Raw genomic sequence first — 25,258 nt, forward strand, 5'->3', positions numbered from 1 at the left:
AATAAGAATTTAACTTCCTGCTTGACCGCATGGCTTGTCCAGCACAATGGAGGAGGGGAATACTACATCCTGTATTCTTGCACATGCTCCGTACACTACTGATTGTATCTTGCCTCGTGCAACCAACTGATCGATACGTCAGCATATGCACGTACACATGCCACGTGGTAATCTCGGCCTACTAAATTTATTTTTACCGAGATTCCACCACAGTGTGACATGTCATGATTCCCTTTTATTCCAGAAGTTTGGACCTTAAGGGGTTAAAGACTTGGTGTGTTGCTAATCATTCAATTTAATGCATGTTTATGCACAATTACTTTCATTTACCTTCTATCCATGCCTAGTAAGATCATCAGCTGTACTTCATGTTCCGCCACAGCCTCTGTATGCCATCTTTTCGGCACATCATTACTGTATCTATTTTAGTTTGTTTTTTAGATAATATATCTATGTATGATATTCATTGTGCATACCAGCTAATATTGTATATATCATCAAAAAGAGCAATCTCTTTTTTTTAATCAAATGTTTTTTGTCCTTCCTTTGTCACACCTTTTTGTATTTCTTGTTATAAAGTGTACGCAGATTTAATGTATTTATATTATAAAATATTATACAATTGTAATTTCTTTGTTTCCCTGTGTTTCTTTTGAGTAGAAACCTTAGAGTGACCCCTAGTGGTAGCCCAAATGTTTTCTTTTCTTCCTGCAAATTACAAGAGAGCTACGCTGAAAGGCTTATTACACTGATATTTTTCTGCTTAATAGTACACAATTAGTGCAGAGTTTGTATAATTTACTACACATGCATTTTTGCAAACACATTTTTATACAAATTTACATATTAGCATTTTATCTAATGTGACTAGCTGCAAAAAAAAGTGTAATACTAAGTGTAATTATAAACCATTTAACTGACAAAGATCACCATATTGTTATTTACACATCTACTATCACACTCATATCTATGTATATTTACCAGATAAGGAGGTGTGATCAAATTGTGAAGCAACTAGCTGTAAGTCTAACTTTGAAAATTAGTCTTGCTAAAACAAATTGCCTTGTCCCAATCAGACATCCGGTAGCACTTACTTTCAAGGTGGCTTACTGTTCGAGGCACAGTATGGAAAATGATCAGTTTTCCTGAATTGTCCACCAGTCTTTCTGACTTCCAGTAAGGAACTCTCAAAGCAGGCAAATGTATGTGAGACTTATTATATGGAGATCTATCAACGCACAGTGATCTGGAAAGTATAGCAACGTTATAATGGAGCTGTAATAGCTAATATAGAATATTTCTGCTGATTCCATTGGTTTCCATGGTGACTGCTGCACCTTTAGGACTTTGCACAACTATTTCCTGGCGTGGGCTTTGATAAATCTCCTTTTAGTGGTGAATATTCATTCCCATGAGGTTGATGATGAATAAGATCAATTGTTCACATCAGCTGGTTACATACGTTGGTCATGCTCAATCCTTTCGGGAGGTATATCCACTAATAGTTATAAACCCTACAAGATAATCAAAGATAAAAAATAGCTTAAAAATAACTCACCATCTTAGTACAGCCAGCAAAGCAAGCAGACAAGTAAGTAATTCCATCAGCACCACATACAGGTGAGAAGGAGTCATTCTGACATTCACAGCCATTATTGCAGGGAGGGGATCTGTCCAAAGACGTGCCAGAAGAGGAGCTGTGTGAGAAAAACCAAAATGTATGAATTTGTTTTCATGAGTTTCAGACTTTGAGCTTTGCAAGATGTAGAATTGATATATGCCTGGTCACTGTTGTACATTACAGCTTATAAGAAGAAAATGAGTTGAGAAAATAGTAACAGCATGTATAGGCATATATATAAACATATGTGTGTGACTGCCTGTGACTGTGTGTGTGTTTGTGTAACTGACTGCCTGCCTGTAACTGTATGATTAAGATTCTGCTGAGCAGAAATGTCACACTTTCTGTGGGGTGGTTCACCTGTTAATAAAAAATCCTTACTACTGGAGTAACTTGCCTGTAACTGTATGTGTGTGTGTGTGTGTGTGTGTGTGTGTGTGTGTGTGTGTGTGTGACTGTCTGCTTGTGACTGCCTGCCTGTAACTGTGTGTGTGTGTGTGTGTGTGTGTGTGAGACTGTCTGCCTGTAACTGTGTGTGACTGTCTGCATGTTACTGTGTGTGTGTGTGTGTGTGATTGTCTACCTGTGACTCTATGTGTGAATGTCTGCCTGTGACTGTCTGTGTGTGACAGTGTGCCTGTGAGTGTGTGTGTAACTGTCTGCATGTGATTATGTGTGTGTGACTGTCTGCCTGTGGTTGGGGGATGCTGCCTGTAACTGTGTGTGTGTGTGACTATCTGTCTGTGTCTGTGTTCATGTGACTGTCTGCCTGTAATTGTATGTGTGACTGCCTGTAACTGTTTGTGTGACTGTCTGCCTGTAACTGTGTGTGACTGTCTGCCTGTAACTGTGTGTGTGTGACTGTGTGCGAGTGACTATGTGCCTGGGACTGGATTCTGAAGACTGTTGCTAATATAGTTGCTCCTTACAATGAATTCTATTGTAAGGAGCTGAGCAGGGGCTTTAGAGAGAGAGGCAGGATTTTTTGGGAAGGGGGGGTGCAGGAGTTTTATGGAAGGGGGGTGCAGGGGTTTGTAGAAGGGGATAGGCATTTTGTTTAAGGGGGGCTGAATTTTGTAGAATGGGGGCAGGAGATGCATTTTGTAGAACGGCTGGCAGGAGAGGGGTTTTGTAGAAGGGGGCAGGACAATATATTGTGGGTGTTTTTTAAATTTTAAAGTGGGAGTAGGGGGTGCCAAACACAGCATCCACCCCGGGTGCCAAATGCTCTAGGTACGCCCCTGGGATATGTGTAACACAGGCTGAAAAACAGGCTATAAGGCACTAATATATGTATCTGGAAAATGTGACAATCATGAGGTCTACAAAAAAAAAATAGGTAGTATAATTTAATATAAATACCCTTCTTCAGAGCTAGATTTTGCCTATTATATGTAAAATACCATACATTTCTTCTAGAACACAGGAGATTGAGTCTTCAATAGCTTTTGTAACATCGAACCTTTGCCATATTTTATAATTTATGTTAATCTCTTTCTTTTTTGTTGTTAAATATTAATAACCAGATATGTGCTGTTCTAACCTCTCTCACAGAGGTTGCAGACTGTGGAATAATAATCAGATGAGCCAGTGCACTCATACAGCTTGATTAAAACAGTGAAAAGCAATGTTTCAGACATAAGTAAGCAGTTTTAAAAACATGTGATATGAAAAAATTTATTTGCCTGAGAATAAATACATTAAAGAGTATAAATTCATCAAGCCCCTTAATTTTCCTAATTTTGAAAATGTGTTCTACGACAAATCATCAAATAATACCTTAAGGAGCAATATATGAGAATCTTGTAAATTAAAACATAATGACTTTGGTCTAGTGCATTTATTACAAATTTGAATATTTATCTCCCTTGAATAAAATATGTTTACAATCAAAAATAGGGTATATGGTGGCATGCAAGATGGTGCTGGACAGTGGTGCTGGCATCAGAGAGTAAGCCTTCAAACTCTCTATATAGAAAATACTAAAAAAATAAATAAAGATAGCACTCAAAGGGATTTAGGTATGCAAAAAAGTGATTTTTATTAGAACATGTAGAAAGGATAAGATCACAATTCTTTTTGTACAAACTCCCAGGAATCTAATCCATACATGTGACAAGTAACTATTTAACAAAACAATTCCATCTGCTCAGAATAAAATAGCTATCCTAACTGACACAATTTATTTTATTATTTTAAAGAAAAAAGGGGGAAAAGAACAAAAGGTTAAAAAAAAATGAAAAAAGTAAAAAATAAAATGGCTGATACTGTTGATGGTTGAGATTGTTGATATTTATAGTGTACAATATTTTCTTTTTTTGTTGTTTATTTTTTACTTTTTTTTTCTTTTTTTCCCCTCTTCCCCCCCCCCCCCCCCCTCCCCAAAAGTAATTTTTCGTGAGTTAGGATATCTGTTTTTCTGAGCAAATAGGATTATTTTGTTGAGTACTTACTTGTCACTTGTATGGATTAGATTCCTGGGAATTTGTATTATAACACTACATTTTGGAGTGATCTTATCCTTTCTTGTAAAAAATACTTCTTTGCATACCTAAAGGTAAGTCCTTTTAAACGGGGTGTCTTTATTTATTTTTTAACGATATTTACAACCCACGAACACTTGTACACTTTTTTGTTCTGGCGAGTTAGACATGATACAGACCTGCATGTCTGCCACTGAAATAGTTTTCATCTAATTTACATACTTTATGTAACTTTTAAAATATAGTTTGATTTTGTAGACTTTGTATGCTGGTTCTTTTGTGCATTGTGGTAAACATTCACTAATTAATTATATTACTCATACTACAAGTGTATGTCCTAAAGCAGACAGAATGGACTTTTTTACAACATATGGTCACTGTCTTATTAAACAATTCATGTCAAAGATGTAGTAAGAAATTCAAAGATGTCTAAAACAACTTGTTAAAAAACTCTAAAGTTACTGTGTGACTACTACATCCAATTAACCAAGGTTTGGGCTCTGTTAAGCTGACCCTTTTTGGGCTTAACCCTACTACGTATGACATTAAAAAAATCTAATATATGAAACAGATTACACCCACCCAGTATGTTTGGGTACTTGCCCATGTTATTCTGGGTTACTATATTATTTTCATAGGCAGCAGAAGCAATTTGGATTTAGACTGAATTTAGACATGTTTTTAAAGGCATTTTATGAACAGGAGTTTGAGACACAGCAGATATAGGAAAGTTCAACGGAGAAATAAAAATATAAATATAAATATAAAAATATAATTAAAACTATTATGTTCAATCAGATTATGAAATACAGAGATACCTATTTTAGAAGGTTTCAATTAGTTTGTTTTTTGTTTAACTCAACAGAAGACAACACAGAGGGCAGATACGTCTACCGGACCTTAGAATGGCCGGACTCAACGTATACGAGAGGAGTACAGAGTCAGGAGCGATCCGAGTTCAAGGGCACAAAGAGACAGCGTAAACTAGGACTAGCCAGGGTCTGGTACACAGTAAACAGCAAGCTGGCAAACAGAACAGATAAGGGTAAAGAGAAAACGTAGTCAGAAACAAAGCCAAGGTCAAGTACGAAGGAACATAACTGAACACAACAAGCGCTAAAGGGAACTGAAACAAAAACCACGATAGGGCAAGGAACTAAGGAAAAAAGGTGAGTATAAATACCTTAACATCTATTTTGATTGGCCCCTGTTACATCCACGCCCCCAAAAGGTAAGTGTATGGGGAGTGTGGCATGACAGGGACCAATGGGAGGCCTTTGCCTTTAAGAGCATGCCCGAGACCCGCGGCGCGCTCTTAGAGTCAGGCGGGACACGTGACCGCTTCTCGCGGTCACTGCCCGCCTTCCTGTTGCAGCCGTCGGATGAGCCGCGCGCGGCTCGTGCAGCAGCAGGACCGCGCGGACTTGAACAGATGACCCCGGCCGGCCCCTGGAAAGGGTAAGTACCGCTACAATCAGACATGTACAATTTGTTTCATTATGAATGTACATTCAGACGAATTTCGTGCAATTCAGACTTTCGGATGCTTACGAATGTTCGAATTGCCGAATTGCCGAACTGAACCGAATTGCTAAAGTTCCAAATTGCTGAAGTTCCGAACTGCCAAAGTTCCGAATTGCCGCAGTTCCGATGTGGGTTAGGGGTTAAGGTTTAGGAGTAGGGTTTAGGGTTAGGGGTAGGAATTACAGAAGTTCCGAATTGCATAAGTTTCGAATTGCCGAAATGCCGAACTGAACCAAATGCCATTGGTCTGAATTGACGAAGCAGACAAATTGTTTTACTTACCCGAATTTCCAAACCGAACCGAACCAAATTTTTTGTCCATGCACATTCCTAGACATTATCTACAACATGTTTATAAATCAGACTTGGAGTACTTTGTAATAATGGTTTTACTCACGTATTTCCATAGGGAACTGTTACTCCAGCTACAGGACCTGTATCGCAGCCCAGGAAGAGAAAGGAAACATAGCATGCAGTGGATATCAAGTTTACAAGCATGGCCATTCTGATAGCTCCGAGTGCAGACAGACTCAACTTCTTGACGAGGAGCCCACCAAGGAAAATGCCTAAACAAGCACATGGTATTGCAGTCATTCCTGGAAGAAATAAAAATAGTATTACTCCTGTGAACTCATTTCATGTGAAATGTCTGGTTTTTTTTCCCATTAAGTATTTATTATACAAATAATTACTTTTTTAAACAAATAATATAATTATATATTTTGAATGCTAATTGAAGTACTGCAGAAGAAACACTGTCAGGCTTATTTACTAAGGCGAGAACTTGAAATCGAGTTGAACATATAGGTAACTGAATTTTTCCAGTTCAGCTATTCTGATGTCAAATTTTAAATTCACTTTGTATTCTCACTTTAGTAAATAAGCCCTTAGGTCTTACCACTACTATCCAGACATAAATCTCATATATTCCCATTTCTTACCATGTTAAATCCATTCCTACTAATGTGCCTCTCTCACATTTGGTTAAAAAAAGTGTTAAATAGCCAATTTAGCTAATTCTTTACTCATGCTATACTTCTAATAACTAGCTGAATGCTATAAACAAAAAAAGCCCCAAAGAATATACAGACGTGCCCTCCTTATATCTCAGTAGGAAACTCCCACTTAGAGTTCCTTTTTTTAAAAGGATACATTAAGCACCAAAACAACTTTTGCTTAAAGAAGGGATTTTGGTGTATAGATCATTCTCTGCATCCTCACTGTTCAATTTACTGCTACTTATGAATTAAATACCTTCTTTTATGCAGTTCTAGCCACACATCCTCTGTCTTTGACTTCCTGAAAAATAACCTAAAAACTTTGTTGCACAGCTTGTTTCATTTAGAATTTCTGATCTCCTGCTAGCTTTCTGTGTGTGATTAAAATTCAATAAGCACTTCCAAACTAAACACTTTGTGTTATAAAAAATAAATATTTACTTCATGTAGACTGAGTGAATCACAGTCAGGGGAGGTGTAGCCTAGGACTGCATAAGCAAAGTGTAATAACTCCTAAATTACAGCGAAATGAGACACTCCTAAACATTCTGTATAAAAAAAAAAAAAATTCAATACTGATGACAGGAAGAATAATTTATCCATTCCAGATTTCAGTAGAAAATCTAACATTTACTTTAATATTAACCAGTATAGATATATTTGTTCAGGGTAATTATAGGAAACCCTAAAACAATAAAAAAAAAAAAGTAAAATAAATGTGGTTGTAATGTAAAGTCACATAATTATAGGCCAGCCAACCTCACATTCAATGAGGCTTAACTAGTGAAATCATTGGTGATAAAAGTACTTGTTACATTTTTAAAATCTACAAGTTTAAAAGATCTAAGAAAGCACAGATTTACTTTAGGAAAAGTATGAGGCAGAAATTGATTTTAATCAGGTTATCAAAATTTATATTAGGGCAACAGAGGATTTAGATAATCAAGATTCTTGGTACTGCACCATACAGGACACTTTCTGAAAAAAATGTATTAATTTGAGTTGATCCGGAATAGGATAAAAAACTGGCAGTTGATAGTGGTCTGGTGAATGAGTTGCTAGAAGAGAAAAATTAGGGATTCACCGAAATGAAAATTCTGAGCCGAAACCGAAAATTCAGGATGCCCTTGGCCAAAAACTGAAACCGAAAATAAATTTTTTTCCCCAAATGATTTAAAAAAAAAATGTTTTCCTATAATTTTTTTAATATTAGACTTTTTAATGAATTAATCTAATATGAAAAACTTCCCTTCTCTTTTAGTGGTCCCCCCGCTTAATGTCCCTCTCTCCACCCTCTAGTGTTCCTCTCCCCCCTCTTTTTTATTGTTCTTTACCCCCTCCAACCCAGTCCCATAGTATTCTTCCCCCCCCCTCCCCTATCCTATCGTGTTCTCTCCCCCTTCCCCTATCCCATAGTGTTCTTCCCCCCTCCCCTGTCCCATAGTGTTCTCCCACCCTCCCCTTTCTCATAGTGTTCTTCCCGCCATCCACTGTCCCATAGTGTTCGTCCTACCCCTCCCCTGTCCCATAGTGTTCTTTCCCTTCCTCCCCTGTCCCATAGTGTTCTTCCTACCCCTCCCCTGTCCCATAGTGTTCTTTCCCCCCCTCTCCCTCTCCCCCCCCAAAAAAAAACAAACAAAAAACAATGATTTTTTAATTCATTTTTTTGCAAATTTGACCCATTTTCAGCTGGAACAGGATAGGCCCATTTTCGGCCGAAAATTTTGGCAGACGGAATTTTGGTGTATCCCTAGAGAAAACACTTATGTTATGCTATTATGGTTCCTCTCGTGGATCAGTCATTTGAACAGTCACTGTAATGGCTAAAACTAAAAATAAGTAATTAGAAATATTGTAAATTTAGAAATATTGAAAGCAAAGTATGCATTTTGACCAGGAAATGAAAAATTTACAACCAAGTATATATTCTTAGATGTGTTAAACAACTGAGTGGTGAACAATCTATTATTTACTATCATCAAAAATGTATGTATTTGGAGAACAATAAATCTTACTGACACAAGAAGAAGAAGAAAGGGATTACAGTTATCTTGACTAAGTTAAAAGAAAACAAGTAGAATTTCAGAGCATTTGGGAAAGTGAGCAGAATACTTTGGTAAATAGTACAAATAATTAGTGGAAGATGTTGCACTTTTATATGAATATTTTTGCAGCGTTGAGTGGAGACCATTTTCTTCAAACAAACAAACATAAGAGATTAAATATTTTAGATATGAGCTATGTGAACCGAGCAATGGTGATACTCATCATTAAAGAGAATGCTCTAATTGTGAATGACTTGGAACACAGCGGGGAGATAGGCAACGTCATATAAACAAGCATCCAGAGGGATTTTCTAAAGTGCATTATTCTGATAATTTCGATAGAATTTTGGCAAGGGAGAAATAGGCATTTATGACAACATCAGAAAAAAATATATGTGTGTTATAAAGCCTTATAGAAGAGGTAGAAGACTAATAGAGTAATGCCCTCCAACAACACCCTCAACAGTTTAGACACAGTCCTGTTCTGAAAAAGGAACAACTATGAAAATGCATTTGCTTTTTAAATAGGAAATAGCCAGTCTACGTGGAACAATAGCTTTTTAATGATCATTCACAATAATGTTGCATTAATTGCGCTATTCAACCCAATCTATCTAATCTTATTGACCTCTAAATGCACAAAGTTTCTATAATGTATATTGTTTTTCTTTGGAAGTTACCAAAGATAAATTTACCAAACATAAATCAGCTACTAAGAAATGCATTTTTTGGATATGCCCCTCAATTCCCTGTTTTTTTTCTGCGTATATTTGGAATCCAGACGAGATTCCTTGTAGGTTGAGCACCTTGCACCACCACTCCAGGTCCCCCATTGGAAGTGACCACAGGAAAGTTTTAAAACAAGGACAGTATCGTGTAGCAGTTTAAGTAGTAGGTAGAGTTAGAATATTTATCTTCCATGAATAATTAGCATATAACCCACCAATATTGAGTTACTTTGACAAAGTCATGGGTTTAACACGGTGTGGTCATATGGTGTAACCAAATCACCATATTTGTTTGCTAAGGTAGGCATAGTTTAGAAGCCTTGTAAGATTTAAAACTGCATTTTTTGTGTATGCACTATTCCCTTTTCTAGTAGTTTGCATATCTTTTAGTTTTTACAGCATGTTTATAACTAGACTTGGAGAGTTGTTTTGCTCTGAACTACAATTCATCCATAATTGGTCTGATTGGTTCGGATGAATTCACAAACTCCGATTTGAAATGTACACGACTCCCGAAACAACTGAAACATGCAAGGGCTGAGTCTAAACAAAAGATGATTGATAGGAAATAAAAATGATTGATGGCTAGGGGGCAGTGACTAAATGTTGATTTTATTCACAAATCAAGTGAGAAGTGACCAAAAGAGGGGGGAACAAAAGACTGCAAAGACTTTGCTTAACTGCTTCTTACACATTTACACAAACATACTCACACATGAATTATATTTTATAGAACAGGTCTAGCTCCAGAATTTGATTTCAGATTGTGGCGAAACCGACCTCGCCACGTGTCCTTGGAGGGGGCTGATTGCCCGCCTCTTGTCTTTGGACTATGGACCAGACTTTATGGGAATGTGATACCCCAGATAGCCATACCATGGAGCCTATTTATATAATGAAAGACTATGGGAAAGACTTTAGCTCCATGGCAATTGTACTGTGTGAGTAGGATCTGCACGCTATTCGGTAGTTTTGTGCGTGCAGATCCCAGCTATCTGGGGATAGGTGAAATGTCTGTGTGTTATGTGTAAATGTGACTTTATGTATTTTAAAGTGTTTTATGTTGTTTTGCAACCATGTGGTTAATGGAGTCTGCCTTTAGTCCTGGGTAATTGTATTACTTCTCCAATTAACTCCAGGGCAGAAGGGAGGAAACCAGGGTGCATTGTGGGGATGTTTTTCTGCCAGCCAGAAAGGAACAAAAGATACTTTTAGTAACTTTTGAACCCCTGGTCGGATTCATGCCATTTTTTAATATGTTGTTCCCCTGAATGGATTGATTGTGGATATGTATTTTTATGTGAATGTGATGTATGGTTTTAAAGTTATGAAAGTTGTGTAAAAGTATATTTTACACTGTATGCATAATGGGATTATGTGTCACACTAAGGGGAGGGGATGTGTGGGAGGTAACATCTATGTCATTGGTTCTTTTATGCCTCCCCCTGGGTGTGGCCTGTATGTGTGAGTTGGAAATAAAAGCCAGGCTGGATGAGCCAGTCCAGAGTTCCTGTTTTACCCTCAAAGTGAAGTGTCGTCTCATTATTGGGGGAAGGATTTATTGCATGCTGTTCCGGTTTGACTGCTAGGATTGAAAACCTATTCGTATGGTTCCTATTCAACTGTCTACAGCATTCAGAGGCTTGAGAGGATTCATATGCTTCTCTGATTCGGTGATTGTGGTGTCGGCTAGAGAGCTTGGAGTCCTCAGGAAGCACTAGGAGCATCCATTAACGGAGGTACCAAGTCGGGGTGCCAGGTGATCCGTTACATTGGTGGCAAGCGGTGGGATGGCGTCCTAGTGCGAGGTAAAGCAGCTCGGAGACACAGTACGTTTGGATTTACAAATTGAGGGCGACGCTAGTGTGCCTACAGCATCCCTGTCTACACAAAGATTTGGGAAAATGGGGTTCGTAGACCCCTGGGCAACACACACACCTGAGGAAGAGAGTGAATTAGAATGGAGAGATAATGCCCGGAAAGAATTATGGTACGATGCCCTGGAGGAAGTCCAGTATCAACGGCAGCAGCGCCTTCCTGGTGTCGCATACCAGTTGGAGGAACAAATGGCCTGGCGGATGCCACTTCTGGGAGATCAACCTGGAGGGCAGCGGGTAAGACAACTCGAGTACCTCGTGGAAAGGGAACTGAGCCTGGACGCCTCATACCGGGCACTGTGGTGGTGCACTGTCCAGCCAGAGACGTGGAGGGCAGAGGGCATCCAGCCAGAGGGGGAGAACTACACAAGCCCTGGCCTGTTGTGGAAAGCCTTAGTGGAGGATGTCGACTTCGGCAGTCCAGCAGAGTCACGGTACTGGGCTATCTTTCATTACCGAGGTGAGATGATACAGGGCCCGAGATCTATTGGACTGGGAGAAGACCTCCGCCGTTTCGCTGCCATGGAACGAGAGCTGGAGATGGACTATGTAGAACTATTAAATTCCTGCCAGCCGCAGAGCAGGGACGCAGACCGGGAAAACTGGGTGGCAGACCCAGACCTGCTAGCCTATAGCTGTGAAAACGCGGCAGAGGTACCCCCTGCTTCACTACCAGTTGCAGAAGTAGAGGACCTCATAGACTGGTCCTGGAGAGACCCACAGATGGCAGGTGGAGATGGGATCGAGGTCTCTCTACCGGCCCTACAGGGATGCTGGGCAGTCGGCCCAGATCCCCAGCGGCAGGTTACAGTTCAGAGAGAGGAGCTTGTTACACCCTCTCTCCAGCCGCAGCCTAACCCACCAAGGGGAGACTGTAAGCCCCACACCTGTGCAGATGGGACCGTGGTCTCTGCACTTCCAGCACAGGGGGTAGGGACGGTCGGTCCTGCCCCCCCACAACAGGGCTGTTTAGCCAAAGGGGAGACAGTCTGTCTCCAGCAGCAGAGCTGTGTAACTAAAGGGGAGACAGTCAGTCTCCAGCAGCAGAGTTGTGTAACTCAAGGGGAGACAGTCGGTCTCCAGCAGCAGAGCTGTGTAACTAAAGGGGAGACAGTCGGTCTCCAGCAGCAGAGCGGTGTAACTCAAGGGGAGACAGTCGGTCTCCAGCCACAGAGCGGTGTATTTAAAGGGGAGACAGTCGGTCTCCAGCAACCAGGCTCCAACCAGACTACTCCCGTGGTAGTGCTGGCAACAGGACAGAGTACCACTGGTCTCTGCCCCCTCAGCAACCTACCAAGGCAGCCTACCAGTCCCCCACACAGCCGTGGTGAGGCACCTGAACCTGGACAAGATTCTCCCTCACCCAGGTGTAGTAACTGTTTATTGTGGGTGGGCTGCTCTGCTGTTTCTGTCTTGTGGGTGGGCTGCTGGACTAACAAGGGCACTGACCGGCAGGAGGTCAAGTACCCTGTTAGTCTGGGGGGTAAAGGGGAGAAGTGTGGCGAAACCGACCTCGCCACGTGTCCTTGGAGGGGGCTGATTGCCCGCCTCTTGCCTTTGGACTATGGACCAGACTTTATGGGAATGTGATACCCCAGATAGCCATACCATGGAGCCTATTTATATAATGAAAGACTATGGGAAAGACTTTAGCTCCATGGCAATTGTACTGTGTGAGTAGGATCTGCACGCTATTCGGTAGTTTTGTGCGTGCAGATCCCAGCTATCTGGGGATAGGTGAAATGTCTGTGTGTTATGTGTAAATGTGACTTTATGTATTTTAAAGTGTTTTATGTTGTTTTGCAACCATGTGGTTAATGGAGTCTGCCTTTAGTCCTGGGTAATTGTATTACTTCTCCAATTAACTCCAGGGCAGAAGGGAGGAAACCAGGGTGCATTGTGGGGATGTTTTTCTGCCAGCCAGAAAGGAACAAAAGATACTTTTAGTAACTTTTGAACCCCTGGTCGGATTCATGCCATTTTTGTAATATGTTGTTCCCCTGAATGGATTGATTATGGATATGTATTTTTATGTGAATGTGATGTATGGTTTTAAAGTTATGAAAGTTGTGTAAAAGTATATTTTACACTGTATGCATAATGGGATTATGTGTCACACTAAGGGGAGGGGATGTGTGGGAGGTAACATCTATGTCATTGGTTCTTTTATGCCTCCCCCTGGGTGTGGCCTGTATGTGTGAGTTGGAAATAAAAGCCAGGCTGGATGAGCCAGTCCAGAGTTCCTGTTTTACCCTCAAAGTGAAGTGTCGTCTCATTATTGGGGGAAGGATTTATTGCATGCTGTTCCGGTTTGACTGCTAGGAGTGAAAACCTATTCGTATGGTTCCTATTCAACTGTCTACAGCATTCAGAGGCTTGAGAGGATTCATATGCTTCTCTGATTCGGTGATTGTGGTGTCGGCTAGAGAGCTTGGAGTCCTCAGGAAGCACTAGGAGCATCCATTAACGGAGGTACCAAGTCGGGGTGCCAGGTGATCCGTTACACAGATTGAGGAGTGGCTTTGTGTATAAGCAGAATTCCAAAGAATACTAATTCATTCTTTTGAGATGTAGAAGTCAATATGGAAATCTGTGCTCTACTCAGATGCATTGCTAGGTGTCAGAAAAAACAGTGGAAAACTCAATGATCCCAACACTAACAGAAAGGTGTGGATATGTCTACACATTTTCCTCCCCTCTCTACCCATGAACAGAGTGCTACTGATGCTCTCTGGGATCTCAAAAAACAGGCAAATTCAGCACAGCCATCAATCCAATGGGATCCCACCAAAGATTTCTGCGCTGCAGTACACCCTAAGGAAAAACACCTGGTAGGGCACCACGCTGTTCTCCAAAGTAGGTTGTTGGCTCACTATACTACTGATCTTTCTTTTTATAACAGACAGATGTTGAGAAGAAATAAAAAATACCAATATCCCTCGCCCCCTCCATCAACTGTAGAGATCTGCAGCCAAAGAGCCCCATATTCAGAGCTTTAGCCCCCAGAAAACCCCTGTCTTGCTATTTCCCGAGTGTTCTGTGGATTTTTTTTTTCTACTGGTATTTGGAACAGGGAAACATGACCCTAGGTATTTCCTATCAGACACTCTGAAATGCTAACAAGTGCCTTATTCAGAGACACTTGGTTAATATAGGTTCACATAATAAGCTCTAACTCATGAAACACATCTAAAATGGAAGACAAGGTACATACAAAATAAACAGTGTTGTTCCTAGTATCTGATTATTATGAAATACTCTTACCCAAAAGCTGATTGGCTGATGAAGTTGTCAAGTTGAATTGCTGTTCCAAATATTTGCCTAGAAATGCAGCAAAGCCAGCCACCACAGCTATCTCCATGCAGGCAGCCAGAACAATACAGGTGAAAACAGGGTTAGAGAGCAGATGTTTTGTCACTTTCGGGATTACTGAAAGAAAATAGGTACATCATGGTCACATGGTGGCATCAGTATTTCACAAGTAAAATAATTAGTAATATTACATTATATACCAAGTATAAGCCAGCTTAAAAAAATATACTCACAGACATAAAACATGTGTTTTTATTTGCATAGAGCTGTGCAATGGGTGAAGAATGAAAACAAAAACAAAAAAATGAAAACCATATGAGCATGTATATATTGAAATAAAAGCACCATCGAAAATTCTCATAATGACATGTCATGACAATGACATCAGGTTTAGTAAAACCAATTCTAACTCAAAATAATGCTTCCAGAATCATATCATTCAAGCTTGACAAAGATCCACAAGAGCAGGAATGCTGTCTTTTCTTGGTATGTCCTAAATAATAAATTCTCACATAGAAAATTCAGTTAATACATTATTGCAATGGTCTTTATCTTCTGGGGTAAGACCCAGAGGACTTGATTTAATATTTTTAGGTAAGCTTTTTAAATTATTTAATATTTTTGGATAAACTTTTAAAAATTATTGCATTATTAAACAACATATCTATAAAAAAATATCAATATATCAAAAAATAAAAATTCGAAAATATTTTTTCAAAATATCAAATTTTTATATATATTTTATCCATAAAAATTAAAGAAAGGCTCTATGCCATTTATTTGGGTTCTGTCTATTTGGTTAAGGCAGTTTTTTTCCAAACAATGTGTCGCAAAACGTTAGTGTCAAAATACTTAAAACCAAGATAATAAGGTAAAATTAATAATACGTATTCACACTTGATCTTTTGTGAGTTATAGTCAACCTAAAATTATAAAAGCACAATCCATAGCATTATATAGTACAATCAAATGTGTATAAAGATACAGGTGACAATTTCCAACTCACAATATGCAGAGCCACATATAGCAGACTCTGGCTCTAAAGGTTTTGAAAAGATCACTTTATCCAGTTGCCTCCTGTCCTCCACCTTTTAATACACCAATTGTAGAAGGAAATCAACCGGAGGTAGTGCAAAAAACTTTTAATTAATCTTCAAAAATAAAGATAAAGTAAAATATTCTGTGTAACAATACAACAGAATATGAACAAGTAAATAACATAAAATATCCTTAAAATCACATGGCACAACGCGTTTCGACCTGCCTGGTCTTCATCAAGGTGCATACTGTGTGTGTCCAATGTAATAGCAGCAAATATTAGTTACTAGATACAACTCATATACATTATCATTTTATAAATAAACAACATTAATAAATCAATAAATGTATATCATTCAGTATATCTCCAGCTGTAAATAAAAGATAGTCAGTATACCCTTATACTTAAGTGGCACAATAAGCATACTTTAAAAAACCTTATGTTTTTTTTTTTTAAATATATCAAAGGACCATATATAAGAACCGCGCATCAGACAAGGGAAGTAGGGCATCATGACCTGCTTCCCGAACAGCCTTACAAAAATTTGATGGATGTTTAGCTTTTTTCTGCAGTTTGGTAAGAGCGGTGCTCCACTTCAACACTTGAGCTGTGGATGCAATGGCAGAGTCTCTGTTGTAAAAATCAGCCAGCACAAAATTGAGGCCTCTGTACAGCCTCTGAGGATGCATTGTAGCGTATAAAAATCAGTTAGTTTTTGGCCCTAACCTTCAAGGACCACTATAGGCACCCAGACCACTTAATTTAACTCATGCTGGATGTCCATAGGAAAGCATTGAGTAATGCTTTCCTATGGGTGGTTTGAATGCGTGCACGGCTCTGGCCGCGCATGCGCATTCGGAACTGATGTCGGCAGGGGGAGGAGAGGTCACCAGCGCCGAGGGAGCCTGGCGCTGGATTAGGGTAAGTGGCTGAAGGGGTTTTTACCCCTGGTGCCGACCCTAATGTAATTATGCACTGTAGTTGTTCCATAAGAAGCCACTGTATTATGTGATATGCTATGTTGCTACCTAATTTTAATGATACTGTTTTATTCTTACATCAAAATATGTATTTACTTTGGTTTTGTTTTTATGTCACTGTATGTTAAAATAACCTTTGCTTCGTTAACATAAATATGAAATATTTCTAAAATGCACCCAGAATATTGAAAAAGTATGCGTTTTGTAAATTACATGTTTTTTACTATTCCCGGTGCATTTAAAAAATATCTCTTACTGTGGCATGCGTTTACTTTCATGCTTTTCCGAAATCCATCTTTGCATTTAAATTAAACTCACTAGATGTACTTATGTATTTATTATTTATTTATTATTGCCATTTATATAGCGCCAACAGATTCCGTAGCGCTTTACAATATTATGAGAGGGGGATTTAACTATAAATAGGACAATTACAAATAAACTTACAGGAACAATAGGTTGAAGAGGACCCTGCTCAAACGAGCTTACATTCTATAGGAGGTGGGGTGTAAAACACATTAGGACAGGAATTTACAATCAAATAAGGTGGGCTGCCCTTTAGGAGAGGGCAAGAGACAGGTATGTGAGGCAAGAGACAGGTATGTGAGGTAAGGAGGCCATAAGCTTTCCTAAAGAGATGGGTTTTAAGGCACTTCTTAAAAGATGCAAGACTAGGGGAGAGTCTGATGGCGGTAGGCAGGCTATTCCATAGCAAGGGAGCCGCCCGTGAGAAGTCCTGCAAGCGCGAGTTGGCCGTACGAGTGCGGACAACGGACAGGAGGTGGTCACGGGCAGAACGGAGAGACCGAGAAGGGACATACCTATGGATCTGTGAGGAGATATAAGAGGGGCTAGAGTTGTTCAGTGCTTTATAGGTGTGAGTTAGTACCTTGAATTGACTCCTATAGCATACAGGAAGCCAATGTAAGGACTGGCAGAGGGGTGAGGTGTGAGAGAAACGACTAGAGAGGAAAATCAATCTAGCAGCAGCATTCATTACGGACTGTAAGGGTGCAGTACGGCTATTGGGAAGACCAATCAGGAGAGGGTTACAATAATCCATGCGGGAAATTACTAGAGCATGGACAAGCTCCTTGGTAGTATCTGGTGCAAGAAAGGGGCGGATGCGGGCTATGTTTTTAAGATGGAATCTACAGGATTTGGCAACATGCTGGATGTGAGGCTCAAAGGTGAGACCAGAGTCAAGTATGATGCCAAGACAGCGCGCTTGCAAGGATGGACTAATGTTGGTACCACAAACTTGGAGGGAGAGCGAAAGATGAGGATCAGTATTAGGAGGAGGAAAGACAAGGAGCTCAGTTTTTGAGAGATTGAGTTTCAGAAAGCGGGAGGACATCCAGTCAGAGATGGAAGAAAGGCAAGCAGTGACACGTTGCAGGACGGCAGGGGAGAGGTCCGGGGAGGAGAGATATAGCTGGGTGTCATCAGCGTACAGGTGGTAGTGAAATCCAAAAGAGGTAATAAGTTTGCCAAGAGAGGCAGTATAAAGAGAAAATAGAAGGGGACCAAGGACGGAGCCTTGGGGAACGCCAACTGAGACAGGGCAAGGGGAGGAGGTATCATTAGAAAAGGAGACACTGAATGAGCGTTGGGAGAGATAAGAGGAAAACCATGAGAGGACAGAGTCACAGAGACCACTGCAGCGCCACTCCAAACAAGCACCTCGAGGAGGACCCGCCCCCAACCATGGCATACTAAATCAACGCGCTACCTGCAAAGATGCTCCCGTTGTGCTGAACGCTCCTGGAGGAAGTCTCGTACACAATCAGACTTTCTCCATTATAGATTCATATTGTGTTCATACAGTGCAGCCCTTGCCCTTGCCAAACAGTCCTATTTTTCCACTCTCATTAGTTCATGTTCCCGCAACCCCAGGCGTCTCTTTCACACCTTTAATTCTCTTCTTCACCCTGCTGTGGCCACCCCCAAAACTAACCTTACTGCTGATAACTTTGCATGTTACTTCACTGACAAGATTGAACAGCTAAGGAAAGAATTCTCCCCTCCTTGCCTTTCTGTTTCTCAATCACACATAGATCATGCCTTTCCTACCCTTCAGACATTCTCCCCAGCTACTGACCAAGAGGTGGCTGCTCTTCTTTGCTCCTCTCGCCCCACCACTTGCCCGCTCGATCCTGTCCCATCTCACCTTATTAGATCTCTCTCCACTTGTCTTGTGCCTTCTCTAACACACATCTTCAACTGCTCGCTCTCTTCTGGCATCGTCCCTGCTGACCTTAAACATGCCACTGTAGTACCTATACTAAAAAAACCATCCCTCGACCCATCCACCCCCTCTAACTACCGTCCCATATCCCTGCTCCCTTTTTCCTCAAAGCTTCTGGAAAGACTTGTCTTTACCCGTGTGTCTCATTTCCTCAATTCCAACTCTCTCCTTGACCCCCTTCAATCTGGCTTCCGCCCTCTCCACTCTACAGAGACTGCCCTTATCAAAGTTACTAACGACCTAATCGCAGCTAAATCCAAAGGCCACTACTCCATACTAATTCTTCTTGACCTCTCAGCGGCCTTTGACACCGTTGATCATGCTCTCCTTCTTCAAACTCTTCAATCACTTGGTCTCTGTGACTCTGTCCTCTCATGGTTTTCCTCTTATCTCTCCCAACGCTCATTCAGTGTCTCCTTTTCTAATGATACCTCCTCCCCTTGCCCTGTCTCAGTTGGCGTTCCCCAAGGCTCCGTCCTTGGTCCCCTTCTATTTTCTCTTTATACTGCCTCTCTTGGCAAACTTATTACCTCTTTTGGATTTCACTACCACCTGTACGCTGATGACACCCAGCTATATCTCTCCTCCCCGGACCTCTCCCCTGCCGTCCTGCAACGTGTCACTGCTTGCCTTTCTTCCATCTCTGACTGGATGTCCTCCCGCTTTCTGAAACTCAATCTCTCAAAAACTGAGCTCCTTGTCTTTCCTCCTCCTAATACTGATCCTCATCTTTCGCTCTCCCTCCAAGTTTGTGGTACCAACATTAGTCCATCCTTGCAAGCGCGCTGTCTTGGCGTCATACTTGACTCTGGTCTCACCTTTGAGCCTCACATCCAGCATGTTGCCAAATCCTGTAGATTCCATCTTAAAAACATAGCCCGCATCCGCCCCTTTCTTGCACCAGATACTACCAAGGAGCTTGTCCATGCTCTAGTAATTTCCCGCATGGATTATTGTAACCCTCTCCTGATTGGTCTTCCCAATAGCCGTACTGCACCCTTACAGTCCGTAATGAATGCTGCTGCTAGATTGATTTTCCTCTCTAGTCGTTTCTCTCACACCTCACCCCTCTGCCAGTCCTTACATTGGCTTCCTGTATGCTATAGGAGTCAATTCAAGGTACTAACTCACACCTATAAAGCACTGAACAACTCTAGCCCCTCTTATATCTCCTCACAGATCCATAGGTATGTCCCTTCTCAGTCTCTCCGTTCTGCCCGCGACCACCTCCTGTCCGTTGTCCGCACTCGTACGGCCAACTCGCGCTTGCAGGACTTCTCGCGGGCGGCTCCCTTCCTATGGAATAGCCTGCCTACCGCCATCAGACTCTCCCCTAGTCTTGCATCTTTTAAGAAGTGCCTTAAAACCCATCTCTTTAGGAAAGCTTATGGCCTCCAAGACTAACCCTTACCTCACATATCTGTCTCTTGCCCTCTCCTAAAGGGCAGCCCACCTTATTTGAGTGTAAATTCCTGTCCTAATGTGTTTTACACCCCACCTCCTATAGAATGTAAGCTCGTTTGAGCAGGGTCCTCTTCAACCTATTGTTCCTGTAAGTTTATTTGTAATTGTCCTATTTATAGTTAAATCCCCCTCTCATAATATTGTAAAGCGCTACGGAATCTGTTGGCGCTATATAAATGGCAATAATAAATAAATAAATAAATAAACACATGTAGTATTATTATGATGATGATATTTATAGAGCGCCGTCAAATTCCGCAGCGCTTTGCAATGGGTGGACGAACAGACATGTAGTTGTAACCAGACAAGTTGGACACACAGGAACAGAGGGGTTGATGGCCCTGCTCAATGAGCTTACATGCTAGAGGGAGTGGGGTAAAATGACACAAAAAGGTAAGGATAGTATTAGACTAGTGACAGTTGCAGAAGAGGAATCAGTTGGGAGCTATTAACAGTTTAATTGAAACGCTTTTATGAAAAAGTGGGTTTTTAACGATTTTTTGAAGGAGTGGAGACTGGGTGAGCATCTAACGGAGGAGGGAAGCAAGTTCCACAAGAACGGTGCAGCCCTCGAGAAATCTTGAAGGCAAGCATCAGAGTTGGGAGTACGGACAGAAGATAGACGTAAGTCTTCAGCAGATACTACAAGACTGTACTACAAGACCCCCAACATTTTGGCACCAGCAATCGTGCATTTCTCAAGAGACAATATAAAGAAAAAAAAAGAAAATTCACAATGTTATATGCCTCATTTAATATGCTGATGCCTCTAATAGGTCTGGTTTAATTTTGTTATGTAGATTCAAGCTATAAATATGCTAGTGCCGTAAGATGTGCATCTCATAATACACGGGGTTCAATCCCAAAATGCATTTTCGGTAGCCGTCAAATAAAGACCATGAAGTCTATGAATAATTGTATGCAGAAACACTTGTAAGCATCACAGGGCTGTCTGGAGTCCACTGCTATTCCAAATGGATCAATAAATGTTATGTTTAAAGGACCACTCTAGGCACCCAGACCACTTCAGCTTAATGAAGTGGTCTGGGTGCCAGGTCCAGCTAGGGTTAACCCATTTTTTTTATAAACATAGCAGTTTCAGAGACACTGCTATGTTTATAATAGGGTTAATTCAGCCTCCAAATCCTCTAGTGGCTGTCTCACTGACAGCCGCTAGAGGCGCTTGCGTGATTCTCACTGTGAAAATCACAGTGAGAGCACGCAAGCGTCCATAGGAAAGCATTGATAATGCTTTCCTTTGAGACCGGCTGAATGCGCGGCAGCTCTTGCCGCCCGTGCGCATTCAGCCGAATGGGAGGAGAGGAGGAGGAGAGCTCCCCGCCCGGCGCTGGAGAAAGGTACGTTTTAACCCCTTTCCTCTCCCCAGAGCCCGGCGGGAGTGGGACCCTGAGGGCACTATAGTGCCAGGAAAACGAGTACCGTATTTATTCGAGTATAACGCGCACACGTGTCTAACGCGCACCCCTAATTTTCGATTAAAAATCGGTATAAAATTTTATACCGATTTTTAATCTAAAATTAGGGTGCTTGTTATACTCGAATAAATATTCGAGTGGGTGCTCCGATAATACCGACCGCCGGGCTCATTACAAGCCCGGCGGTCCTGCGGGGGCGGGCAGCAAGCGTTTACTCACCTCCGTGCAGCTCCTCCAGCTTCCCAGTGTAAATCTCGCGAGACCCGCGGCCCTGGGAGGTATAATCGGAGCACCCACTCGAATATTTATTCGAGTATAACGCGCACCCCTAATTTTAAATTAAAAATCGGTACAAAATTTGGCGCGTTATACTCGAATAAATACGGTATGTTTTCCTGGCACTATAGTGGTCCTTTAACTTCAGAGTCCAGCATGCAGCATTTAGTAGTGCCTAGAAATTTTTTTTGCTTTTTTTCTGTTTAGCTCCTGATGTAAATGCAGTAGGAGAATCTGACTGTCGACCTTGAGCCCTGCTACTCCATTTATATATAGATCACATAGAGGATATGTAAGGTAGAACTGTACAGATGTGCTGGAGGAAGTCATAAACCACAAGAAATGGTTTACAGGGGTCTCCAAACTATTGATTTCATAATTTTACCTTAACTATTCATACAATTTTCTTCTTACAACAGCTTTTCTTTATTTTTGCAAATCAACATGAGTGTCAGAGTTAGTCACTCCACTCACTGTGAAATTATACTACATTACACTACCACAATAATAATCTTCCCATAGTTCCTCAGGGTGGAAAAGGAGCCTATAACAGGTTAAAGAACTATAATACCTGCCTAGAATTCTGGGACTCATGAGAAAGTGAGTCATGGTGGAAGGAAGATTTGGTGGAGGTACATAAAAAATAAACAGCCTTATATATTGCGGTACGTTACTTTACTTTATGTACAGTAACATTCTAACATTAAAAATAAATATTCCCTAAACCCATTTAACATAAAACAAAGAAAAAGGCACACATATGCCTTTTCAGTGAAAATCATCAAGTTTGATCTCTGCCAAGCCAGTGGAGCATGGGCGCTGCCAACCACGACCGGACCTGTGTGGTGCTGGAAAAAGGTGAGTAAATCACCTTTTTAACCGAAGGTAAGGGATTGCCAGGGGCCTAAACTGTTGTTCAGACCTATAGTGTCAGGCATACACATTTGTATTCCTGACACTATAGTGTTCCTATAAGTATGGCTGTAAAGAGACTAGGTAGCTGCTGTGACCTTATATATAGGTCTGATAATTTAATATGAAGCTGCTAACTAGACACTGCCTTTGAGGGTACCTAAACTAAAGAGGTAAATACATAGGCGTGCGCACGTGGTGTGCCTGGGCACACCCTAATCCCCGCGACACGCCTATGGAGTGAGACCGACAGGGGAGATCTCAGGATCTCCCTTGTCGGCTCATGCAGAGCCGGCGCTATCCGAGCTCCGCTGGGTTCCTCACATGAGAAAGTGAGTCATAGAGGAAGGAAGATTGGGTGGAGGTACATCAAAAATAAACAGCCATATATATTGCGGTACGTTACTTTACTTTATGTACAGCAACATTCTAACATTAAAAATAAATATGCCCTAACCCCATTTAACATAAAACCAACGCTCAGATCTCGAGAGAGTGAACTCTAGCCCCGCAGGCTAGAGTTCACTCACCACTGGACCACCAGGGAAGGCAGAAAGGATCCCCCCTCCCTACATAAGGTAATAAGGGAGGGGGGATATTAAGTAATCTACCCACACCTCCACTGGACCACCAGGAAAGGCAGCAGCACGGTCCCCCTCCCTACATAAGGTAAGAAGGGAGGGGGGATATTTATTAACTTATCTGCCCCCACCTCCACCCCCACAAATCACCCAAACATACAGCACACACAGCACCCACACACATACAGCACACACAGCACACATACAGCACCCACACACATACATCACCCACACACATAGCACCCTCACAAACACACACACAGCACCCTCACACACAGCACACTAACAGTACCCTCACAAACACACAGCACCCTCACACACACACAGCACACAAACAGCACCCTCACACACACACAGCACCTTCACACACACACACAGCACCCTCACACAGCACACTAACAGGACCCTAACAAACACACACACAGCACACTACCAGTACCCCAACATTAACAGCACCCTCACAAGCGCACACACACACACAAACACCCTCACCCACATAGCACACTACCAGCACCCTCACACAGCACACACACAGCAATGTATGTGTGTGTGTATATATGTGTGTGTATATTTATATATATATACATACATATATATATACGCAGCGTGTGCTTGTGCTTTAGGGTGCACACCCTAATGCAATAGGCTGCGCACGCCTATGGGTAAATGTAACTGATCTAAACTGTGCCTTCGTGGGCATCTAAACTGCAGGTATATAACTACTGCAAACTAAAGTATCTAAAAACTAAGAGAAGGCTCCCATTCCTTAACCGGCAAACATTTCAAGACAAAATATATTGCTGCAAGAGAATTGCTATCTAACGATATTGGCTAAACATATCCATTAAACTATTACATTGCCAAGGCTAAAGAGTAAACTGAGCCTTGATGCGCGTTTCACTGGTCAGACAGCTCTTCTTCCTATATATGAGGTCAGCTACCTATTCTCTTTACATTGATACTTTAGTTACCCTTCAAGGGTTGATTGGATGTATTACATAAACATGATGCTGTATATTTTTGACTAAACTTAATTATACAGTTCCATACCAACCATAGACACCTTTCTTTCATTTAGGTCTCCTGACTGCAATTTATGTTAATACACATGATTAACTGATGTGTGTAGTTGTTTGTTGTTGTTGTGATTGAGTTTAAGGGATTTTTAATTACATCTTATTAAAAGTAAAAAAAAAAAAAAAAAAATCCAATTTTTCACTACCAGCATTTATAGCTGGATAGCTTAGTTATCTCTTGCTTATGTAGAAACTCTTTTCGAGAATGACATTTAAATTATGCAAAAGTCCCACCAAGATACTATGTTCACATTATTCTTTTTCCCTTTGTTCTTCATACTTCCTCTAACAGAGATAAGGATAGGTTGCAGTGGAAAGAAAAGTGATGTAGTTCCTTGGAAATGTTGGTAAAAGAAACAACATGATTTCAGTGTTGCTTGTAGGTAACCTTTTCAATTGGTATGCTTCGGATCTACTCATTAGTGTCTCTACTGGGGCTTCTAACAGAGAATCAAATGCTTCTAATTCTCATATTAAATTACAACAAAAACCTAGAGAATGAAAAGATAATCCAGGAGTCATTATCCTTGTCCTCTCATATAACCTCCAAATATTTACCCAATAAGCAGCAAACATACCAGCTGCTTTCAGTGAAGGTGCCTTTGTCAGTGTGTCTTCTGCTGTAAGGGGTACATATTTTTATAGTCATGAAAAATCT

General features: G+C 41.0%; 1 protein-coding gene across 1 annotated transcript in view; it reads right to left on the bottom strand.

Moving 5' to 3' along the window:
- The window catches only part of SLCO3A1 (solute carrier organic anion transporter family member 3A1), a 355,323-nt gene that overhangs the window by 56,287 nt on the left and 273,778 nt on the right, over nucleotides 1-25,258 (bottom strand). The window contains exons 5-7 of the mRNA XM_063445626.1: nucleotides 14,541-14,705; nucleotides 6,026-6,224; nucleotides 1,559-1,697 (exon numbers count right to left, since the gene is read on the bottom strand). Of these exons, the coding sequence (XP_063301696.1) occupies nucleotides 1,559-1,697; nucleotides 6,026-6,224; nucleotides 14,541-14,705 (503 nt within the window). The remainder of the gene's footprint in view (nucleotides 1-1,558; nucleotides 1,698-6,025; nucleotides 6,225-14,540; nucleotides 14,706-25,258) is intronic.

The sequence above is a fragment of the Pelobates fuscus genome, chromosome 3 (genome assembly GCF_036172605.1).
Source record: "Pelobates fuscus isolate aPelFus1 chromosome 3, aPelFus1.pri, whole genome shotgun sequence".
Taxonomy (NCBI): Eukaryota; Metazoa; Chordata; class Amphibia; order Anura; family Pelobatidae; genus Pelobates; species Pelobates fuscus.